Source organism: Solanum dulcamara, chromosome 11, assembly GCF_947179165.1.
Source record: "Solanum dulcamara chromosome 11, daSolDulc1.2, whole genome shotgun sequence".
Classification (NCBI taxonomy): domain Eukaryota; kingdom Viridiplantae; phylum Streptophyta; class Magnoliopsida; order Solanales; family Solanaceae; genus Solanum; species Solanum dulcamara.
The window spans coordinates 20752316-20762588 of NC_077247.1; the positions used below are offsets into that span (position 1 = coordinate 20752316).

Genomic DNA, 10273 nt, shown 5'->3' on the forward strand with positions numbered 1-10273 from the left:
AGCAAGCACTTCTCAGTTGTAGTTCCTACTTTCCAAAAACAAAAGTGCATAAAGTAAAATGGGGGTTTTTACTAATTGATTTAGTAACACTTAACAATGCACCACTAAAGTAACTAGTAATTAAGTTGTGAACAACATGATAATTTAGCTAGGATTGTGTTCCCCATGACGTCTAATTCAACAGACTAATTGTATTAGTGATAACATTTCAATGAGTTGTATGTAAAATCTAGCGAATGATGTAACATCTAATTCATCTCCCGATCCTTCTTAGAACTATATCATTCATCTCCTCCAGTGTTAGAATGTGTGGATTACTAACTCTCTCTCTAGACCATAGAGTACCATCCCCTCCCGGGCTCAAGTAACTTAGACGAAGTTTTGTTCATTTGAATTTTTGTTGTGATAATCTTTTTCTGATCACTACCTCCCTCCCGGGTAAACAATGAATACGGGCAAGTTCTCAATGCGTGCACTCATCAAGAAAGACTTTTAGATGAAGACAATCACAATACATGCAAAACACCTAATGAAGGTCACATTACATGTTTGCCTAATTCGTTATTTTATCATGGTTCCCACAACTCGAGTCATGGGCTTAGCTACTCATAATTGTGATTAAAGAAATAAAAATTTATGTAGAATTTCATGAAACAATACCTACATGAATAAAGAAGTAAACCTTGAATCACACATACGAACCACGAATCAAGAATGAAAATCGAAACTATATTTCAAAAATTAATCTCAAAAAGTAGTAGAATGTGTCTTCCAATATCATTCAATATTAATCCAAAAAATAATAACACAACGTAAGCCTAAAAATATAATAAATTTAGGTATTTATAGAAGTACAAAACCTACTCCTAAACCAACTAGGAAAGCTTAAATCAACACAATTCACGCCCAAGCACTACGGACCATACTGATCTTCACGGTTTGTGGTCCTGCTCTGTAGTATTTGTCTTTGGATCCATCACTCCGTAGCCTTCATATCTTCACGGGCAAGCACCACGCCTCGTGGTACTGACTATGGCTCATACTGGGGTCTGTAGTGATTGCCATCATAAAATCTCTAGTCTTCCCAACCTTAACGAACTATCATCATGGTCCATAGTGAGTTCCATGGCCCGTGAAGGGTTCCGTAGAGTTACACTTGGTCAAAATTTTAGCATCAGCCTCTTTCTCATATCAACAGTATGCAAGCCACTATATCCGGTGCAAGGCGCTAGGTCCATGGTGGAGCTCCTAGTCCTTGGTCACCAGCAAAGTAGCATCACATACTCACAAAAACATCCACACTCGTGTGCGACTTAATTTTCCTGCAAAATAAATAAAGCACATATCATATCTACAAAAACATGCTACAATGCACACTAATTCACTATTTTAAATATTGAAAGTGTCGTAAATACGTGATATATCAACACCCTCAACTTAGAACTATTGTTTTTCCTCAATCAATGACACAAAATAAAACAACATGAAGCGAAAACATAAACGACTATATGAAGACATATAGCAACCCAACACATCAATTATGACCCTCCTATTCAATTTACTCGACTATGCAATACACTGGCAGTCCAACAAACTCACAAGGAAGATTTATGACTTCACACTACTCACAGTCTACCAAGCAAATGCAAACGACAATGTACTAGTCAATATAGCAACTCAACAATATAATCATAGTGTCGTCACAACAACTAGACTAATAGCATTAACATATATTATAATTAAGAAGACCCAATGCAAATCATAAAATTAAGGCTTTTAAAAGAAGGAATCATAAGAGATTTTGAGAAAAAATCTTTGGGATTCCATAGGTAAAAGATCCCAAGGATGAATTCTCATATACCTTGACCTTTAGAAGCCCTAAATTGCAGAGAATTGTAGATTGACCTTGAAGAAATTCTTAGAATTTATTTGAGGAAGAAGGAGACTTGGAGAACACACTTTTATAGAGAAGATTTTGATTTTTATTTTGATTCAAAACTCAACTCAACAATGTATAATCAACATATACTACAACTCAATAAGAAATTTTATATAAATAGCTCAAGAATTCATATTATGGGAATTGACACTCAAACTCTAACTCAACTTGAATATAACCCATGTAGGGCACGAGGAAGAACTTAGTCCAATATTTTGATAGCCTTACATACCTTGAACAAAGATTATCTAGTCAAAAATCGAAGACTTGGCTTGAAATCCTTGAATCTTAGCTCTTCTCTTTCTCTCCAATGCTTGCTATCAAAAGTTTCTAAGTGTTAGTGAGAGAAAAACCTCATTGGATACTCATAAGGGATTAACTTTAGTCCTAAAATGGCTTGAGTTAAGTTTGAGAAAGGTGGGGAAAAATTGAACTACCCCTCATTAAAATGAACTAGGCCGTCTGCAGATGCCTTTCTACGCACCGCAAAAGGTCACTCGTAGGAACCTTGGTCCAAAAGTTGGACATTCTGGAATTGCACTTTTGGGTCTACAATTGCCTTTTTATGAATCGTAGACCATAAGGCGGGTCATTCTAGTAACTCATAGGGAGAGGTCTAGGGGCCTTTCAGAGGGTTGGGTCTATGAGTTATGGGTTGTAGGTCCATAGACGGGTCATAGACCTTGATCGTAGGATCTTGGTGACAATTTTGATAGCTAATGAAAATGTGCACTGAACCTATGAGGGTCTCCTATGGGTCGTACAAGCTTTGAAGGCTTATAAAGAGGGCTGGTAGAAAGTGACCTAAAATTTTGAAATTTGCTAAGTATTGGGGTGACCTACAAATGGTCACCTACGTAGATACTTCTATGGACCGTAGGTGTCACTCATGGGCACTGGGCAGTCTACTCTACTTGATTTTTTTTAAGTCTTTCCTTGGTCCTCGAACTTGATCTAGGCTAGAATTGTATGGGGTCTTACATCCCCCTGGGAGAAAGCCTTAATTTCCTTTTTGACAAACGCTTTTTTTATCTCAACCAAAGTTCGGTCATTATCTTGCTTTTTCTTCCCGTCCGCCATAAGAGAGGATTTGAAATCATTTTAAATAATAACTCCACCATCCTTCAAATTAACCAAACGAACACCTAAATGAGCTAGTCTATCTACATGACGAACTAACTCTATCTTTTCATCCTCAACATGGGCAACACTATTTATGGAAAACCTACTAAGAGAATCGGCAATCACCTTCGCTTTTCCCGGATGGTACAATACACTCATATTATAGTCCTTCAATAACTCAAGCCATCTCTTTTGTTGAAGTTTCAAGTCCTTTTGATTGAACATATATTGCAAACTCTTATGGTTCGTAAATATATCAATATTAACCCTATAAAGATAGTGTCTCCAATATTCAAAGAAAACACAGTCGCCGCTGATTCCAAGTCATGAGTTTGATAGTTCTTTTTATGCACCTTATGTTGCCTAGAAGAATAGTCTATCACCTTCACATTTTGCATCAAGAAACAACCAAGACCAATCCTTGAACCATCACAGTATACTACAAACTCATCGAACCATTCCGATAAAGTCAACACCAGAGAGGAATTAAGCCTATCTTTCAACTCTTGGAACTTTTCTTGCATGCCTCGGACCATTAAAGATTCACCTTCTTCTTAGTCAAAGTAGTCAAAGGAGATGCAATGAAGGATAACCCTTCCACAAATCGTCTATAATAACCAGCTAAGTCCAAAAAACTTTGAATATTGGAAGGAGACAAAGGTCTAGGCCAATTCTTTACCTTCTTGATTTTCTTAGGACCAATTATAATACCTTCACCAGAAACAATATGACCGAGAAAAGCAATCGACCTCAACCAAAATTCACACTTGCTAAATTTAGCAAATAATTGACGATCCTTGAGTACTTGCAAGATAATTCTCAAATGATTGGTATGGTCCTCCTCACTTTGAGAATAAACCAAAATATCATCAATAAACACAATAACGAACATGTCCAAATATTGCTTGAACACCCTATTCATCAAATCCATTAAAGTTGTAGGAGCATTCCTTAATCCAAAATACATAACCAAAAATTCAAAGTGACCATACTAAGTTCTAAAGGCCATCTTTGAAATATCACATTTTCTCATTCGAACACCCTATTCATCAAATCTATTAAAGTTGCAGGATCATTCCTTAGTCCAAAATACATAACCAAAAACTCAAAGTGTGCATACCGAGTTCGAAAGGACATCTTCGAAATATCACATTTTCTCACTCGAAGTTGATGATAATCCAACAGAAGATCAAATTTTGAGAAGTAATTTGATCCTTGAAGTTGATTGAATAAGTCATCAATCCTTGAAATGAGATATTTATTCTTAATAGTGACTTTAATTCAATTGTTGATAGTCAATACACATACGGAGAGAACTATCCTTCTTTCTAACAATCAGAATGCTGAGGAATCGAAAAGCTTCTGTCTTGAGAGAAGAAACACCTTCCCTACCACCTTAAACTCTTTTGTCTTGTCAAAATAGATATAAAAGTTCTTTTCTCAAAGGAAGGTTAAGAATATATGAGTTTAATCTTTAAGTTCCATCAATTTCCCTTCTTTTCAAATAAAGTTTGTTCAAGCTCTAGCAAAAAAAAAAGGAAATAGTAAACATTTTTGGGTCCTTTGAATGATGGGAGGGTTCAATTATTTTTCCCACTGAAAAAATGGGAGTTCCATCGCACGTCTTTATGAGCTATATCTGGTCATGTCTGATCTGATAGATGTACTTGTTAGCTTTTAACTGTTGAAACCTTCTGTTCCTTACCTTTCTGTCCCATCCATTAATATTCCCAAAAGGAATGGAGGACTCTCGTGGGCCCTGCTCCCAATCAACCAGCACTCCTTTACCCTTTTATTTTATTTTTAAAAAAAAAATTCACCCCTAATCTCTTCACTGTTCTGGTAAGTCAGAAGACAAGATTATGAAAAGGGGTACTTGTACAGTATGTAGCAATATTAGACCAAACAAACAACCAACCCAAAAAGAAAAAAGGAAAATTATGGCCAAGAGAAATTAAACCCTCCTTACTTGAAGAAAATTCTCACTCAAGAAACTTAGCATCAGTCAAGAATATGTACCAAGCGGAATTTAATTTGCTTAATTTTTGTGTTTGCTCGAATTTTTTTAGGTGTCGGGCTTGTTGTTGCTGGTAGAGTTACGGTCTTTGCTCCAATCGTACAAGTTGAATGATTCGATGGCCTTCTTCTGTCCCACTTCATTGATATCTCCCGAGAGAGTTTTGGCAAACAAAAGGTTTAGAGGGTCAGCTTCGAGTTCTACCAAATCTGCAAAGAAATCCTCATGACACTGATTCGATGAATGTGGTAATATTGGCTGATAACTGTCTTTAGAAAATTCATCATCACGCATTTCCACTTGTTGGTGATGACCATCTTCTTCCCTCGCCTCTTCCTTCACTTTTGGGTACGTTGAAATGTTCACTTGTCCAACATTATCTTTGCCGCTCTCCTTTTGATCATCTTCTTTGAAGCTTGTATCGGTTTGAGATTGAGAATTATTTGGTATAATAATATTGTTCGTGTGTTTGGAATTATTAGGCTGAGACCTGGTTGATCCAGCAAGGGCATTTCTTTGAGTTGGCCATGGATGGTTATGTTCTGAAGTGTAGGTGATCACTAACATGTTTGGGTCTGTCCTGCTCCTTTCCACTTGTTTCCTTGCTGAACATCCCTTGGAACTACTGCACCTATAGTAACCCCTGCATATTATTTTATTTATAAAAAGATGAAAATGTAAAAGTCAAATATTACTTTAGTGAAGAAAGAAAAGCAGAAGATTTTTCCGAGTAATTAATTGGTCCAATTCTATTTTGAAGGGAAAGAAGTATACTTACGTAAAATATTTACCATAACACATGAACATATCTTTTAATCTGGCCTTAGATATTTCTCTGTCTCCAATTTTGGGTGTGCACGTTTATATATACTTAAATTTATAGAAAATTGAATAGTAGATATATGTGTTCTACGTGAGTCCTACAAATTAGTTCTAATGTATCTAACTCGAATTGTCATGCAAGATCACATGTGTCTACTTGTTCAACTTTATATAAGTTTAAGTGTCTACTTATACACTCAAAATTAAAAGGTATAATTTTCTTTAAAAGAAAGTTAAAATTGAAGTCAGTTTAATATAAAAAGTTTATATCCTTGATTTTTACTAATTACAAAATTTTAATTTTCTTCGGGTTCTTCTTTGATACCTAAAACCCGCCCAACCCCACCCTACATTAATTTTAAAAATAATAACTTCAACCCACCCCGCATAACTTTAAGCCTGCCCCGCCCCATTGTCATCCCTAGCTATTCCAACAAATGAAAAAAATTAAAGTGCACGTCTAATGCAGTATTATGCCCTAAATGTTTTTGAGGGAATTGATGAAATTAACACTTAATAGTAACCCAATAATTAATCATGAATAGCATGATAGTAGTGCTATATATCTCTTTAATTACGTTTCTGCTTCGTTGGTAAATTGAGTCTATATATGACATAAGAATTTATTCAATCACTTAAAAACAATAGCCTTAACGCATGAACGTAGTGTATCTTTAATTTCCATGAAGAAGTACTAGTTGAAAGCATCCAATAGACTTGATCTAGCTTATTCTTATCATATAGGCTTGTTGGTATATATTTATGGGTAGGAGTTGCATAGAAAATTCCGAGTGCAGATTGTCACCTTGGGTAAGGGGAACCTTTGATTGGCTTCTGACCATACTTTCTCCAAGCCCATAAATCAGATGGAACAACTTCTCCCCCTTGCCGGCTGTTCGCAGGTGCTGCTGCTGGTATACACACCACCTTTTTCGCCTGACTCTTTCTGCAAATTAACCAATAAATATACTACTTCACCAATAAACCCTAATTATACATCAACAAATCTTTATTTTTTTAAAAAACACAAATCTTCTTAAGGTATCTGATATTTAGTTTTTGGATTCTAAATTCTAGAAAACCAAAGTAATTGGGTTCTTCATAAAGTATTTATTCTGATAATTAACTGAATTTTTTAATTATAAAAATACATGATATAGATGTACCAAAGCTATTCACTTCTGTTGAACCAGTAAGCATATTTGCTAGCTCCGATCTTAGAGTTAGAATGGAAACCCATGGTTAATCAATTTGAACTATAATATCATAATCCTTCATTAATTAGTGCCTCTGTCATTAATTCTCAAAATGCCTTTATTAATGGTTCGTGGATCGATCATTCACAAACTATTGCTGTAATTTTAAATGAATTTTATCCTTTTCTTTTCAATTTAACAACATGGCAACCGTTGACTAAAGATTTCAAAGGGTTAGACGTGAGTCAACTATATGTATAGGGTGGGTGAGACCTAAACATGCGAAAAGTGTGAAATTTTGGAAGAAACCTGTGGTTTTTAAGAAATTGATTTGCAATTTATTTTGTTTTCTGTTCTACTTATGTTTTTTCACAAGAGAGAATCATGGAAAATACTTATTTTCCATTTAGAAGCGGAAAGTGATGGACACAAATTAAAAAGATAAATAAGTTGAAAGTAAGTCTGTGACTGAAGAAGTAATTCTGGCTACTTTTACCGATTGAAAATATCATCCGGATTTCATGCACATATATGAAATGTTTCCTTTTCTTTTTTTGTTCTTCAATTATATTGTTGAATTGGGTCAGTAAAAAGCTAAATAGTAAATTAATATACTAGCTACTATTTGCGTGATAATTAGTTTTCTTCTACTTGTTCATATAATTAATAAACAATGTTCAAGTCATAAATATCTCTTAAAACTAGGCATAAACCATGTTCTTATCAAATAATTAATTTAGAGTGGTCTATGGTCTGGGTATTACATAAAATATACGAATTTTCAATTCAAGAGTATAGTATATAATATAATGTTGGAGAATTTACTCACCTTCTTTTGATACCCGTATTTCGCGGAGATGAGATCTGCAAGGCAGAGTTTTCCAGTAAAGAGGTTTTGGAGGAACTAATAGCATCATGATTAGGAAGTAATGCACCAATAACATTATTTGGAGAGGAACAGGATACATCAGACGGTGACATGGCCAACTTGGTAGTAGGAGAGATCTGAAGCATCCTTGAAAACATATTGCTTCGTCTTTTCATTGAAGGAGAATCTCCAAAAATACTAGTACCCTCATTATTATTATTATTATTTTCTTGAGTGGCCTGCATCATATCAAGATCATGGAAGAGTGGATCTCTCAAGTTACAAAACGGATCTCCAAATTCTTGACCCGACGTCGGTTCTTCAATGTGAGAGGCCGAATAAGGGAACTGCCATCCATCAGGAACAGGAACAACAGTAGTGGATGATGACTCACCGGAAGTGCTATTATTTCCACCTCGGAATATATCAGCTAAATCACCTTGATAATTATTCTCCATCACTTTTTTTTGCGGCCTAGCTGCACATGCCTTACCTATATATAATTCTCTCAACTTGATGAACCACCAACAGCAACCAGATTCTTGATTTGAACCTTGATAGTCTGTTTGGTATGTTTTGCACCAAACAGACGTAAAGAACATGCACTTGTATATATATTTATTTATTTAGGCCAAAGAAAGAGTACTCTGTTGTGAAGAAGCAAAAGATGAGAGAATATTGAAACAAATGCTTGATTTCTCCTCTTCCTCTTCTTCTCAAAAAAGCAAAGAGAGAGAAAATGGGTTGATGGTTACTATGAAGAAAAGGGAGGTCGCTGACTTTTCACATAAAAGTGATTATTTCTCTGCGCAACAAGTGGGGATAGAAAAAGAGTTTTAAAACAATTACTAATATTAATTGTATTAATCTATTAGGGCTTTGAGCTGGTTCATTTTCAATGTGTACATCATCATGCCGATCAAATCAATGCCACTGTTTATGATATTTTAACTTATGTTCTCTCTCTTCAGTCTTCTCAACATATTAGCCGACAATTATTATTTTTTGCTAAACTCTCTCTCATCAATTTTTTCTTTCTTTTTCTTTGTAGTTTTTGAACATCTCACACATAATTTAGTTACTTCAATGTGATGGTAAATAATTTTAGAAAATAATCAAATACCCCCTTAATATATTATCCAATTATCAACTACACATTTATTCATAACAGTGTGTGCTATTATTATTTTAGATTATTTTAAAGCGGAATTATATGTTGGGGCATTGTAGTAAATAAACTATCTGTCTCTCTATATATACTATTTATTTTTTAAAATATATATATATATATATATATATATAGTAACGATTCAACTTTAAAATATTTATTTTATCCTTAATAAAATAATTTAAAGTATATAAATATGTTATAACTTATTTTAGACTACATATTCAAAAATATTTCTTTTTTAAAAAAAAATTATGTCAAAATAAACTACTCCACACAAATTGAAACCGAAAGAGTATAACATTGCTTAGGGAAGGTGGAACAGCCTCTGGCCATTGTTATAGTGGATAAAATAAGATGATCATTCGTAGAATTGACCCCAAGGTTTATTTTGTGAACTCTTCCCTCATCTTAATTTAAATATATTGAACGTTTGGAACTTAAAACCTTATTATATATACAAAAATATAGAGTAATATTAAAATAGAAATGTTTCGAGATAAATGTTAAATTATTTACAGTTATTGGCATCTCAAATGTTAATTTCCGATCTCTAATTAAATATACGCCAAATTAAACATTTGATATCAAATGAAATTTATTTGACTTTGTAAATGATGAATTAAACCATAGAAGTTTAGAACTAATATTATAAGAAAATATGCAAAAAGATAGTTTTCTTTCCGACAGTTCTTTCCAGTTTAAGATTGTATGAGAGATGATGCATATGCTAAACAAGGGTGTAAGCTCACAATAGACTTATAGAAAATCAACTTTTTCCAAGAAAAAAAATGAAAGAAAATATAGTTGAGACTAAATTTGCAACTCATCTCAAATAAGTAGTTTTCTGAAAATTTTGCAAGAGAAATGTTTATTGTGCATCACTCTAAAGGTCTCAAGCATATTTAGAAAAAAAAATCTTTATCCTTAAAATTCTAAGAGGTGGAGAAATCATTTTAAATGAATATGAGATATAATATAATTTTCCACCAGAATATTTAAATTTATGTGATCGAAATTTAAACAGGCAAGTAGCCGCATTTCTCGGGTGACGCTTCTAAATGCATGTTATCGGGACAATTGCGTCCAAAGTTAGAATCTTGTCCATTCCATTCCTTCTATCTCCATTATATAGAATGAC

The 10273-nt window shown here is 34.0% G+C and overlaps 1 protein-coding gene across 2 annotated transcripts; it reads right to left on the bottom strand.

Moving 5' to 3' along the window:
- Nucleotides 1-876: 876 nt before the first annotated feature.
- LOC129873588 (probable WRKY transcription factor 35) lies at nucleotides 877-8777 on the bottom strand. Of its 2 annotated transcripts, XM_055948711.1 has the most exons (4): nucleotides 7926-8777; nucleotides 6706-6846; nucleotides 5081-5721; nucleotides 877-1322 (listed from the first exon to the last, which is right to left on the bottom strand). In XM_055948711.1, the coding sequence occupies exons 1-3, from the start codon at nucleotides 8564-8566 to the stop codon at nucleotides 5127-5129; spliced, it is 1377 nt and encodes a 458-aa protein (XP_055804686.1). In that variant the 5' UTR covers nucleotides 8567-8777; the 3' UTR covers nucleotides 877-1322; nucleotides 5081-5126. The 2 variants fall into 2 exon arrangements, with proteins under 2 accessions (XP_055804686.1, XP_055804685.1); XM_055948710.1 differs by lacking the exon at nucleotides 877-1322 and having other exon boundaries at nucleotides 4626-5721.
- Nucleotides 8778-10273: the final 1496 nt, after the last annotated feature.

Excerpts from the sequence above, each read along its gene's own strand:
- LOC129873588 (XM_055948711.1), bottom strand. The coding sequence starts at position 8,566 with ATGTTCTTTACGTCTGTTTGGTGCAAAACATACCAAACAGACTATCAA. Across the intron at positions 6,847-7,925 it reads AATACGGGTATCAAAAGAAG|AAAGAGTCAGGCGAAAAAGG; the intron begins GTGAGTAAATTC and ends GTTAATTTGCAG. Across the intron at positions 5,722-6,705 it reads AAAGGTTCCCCTTACCCAAG|GGGTTACTATAGGTGCAGTA; the intron begins GTGACAATCTGC and ends AATAATATGCAG.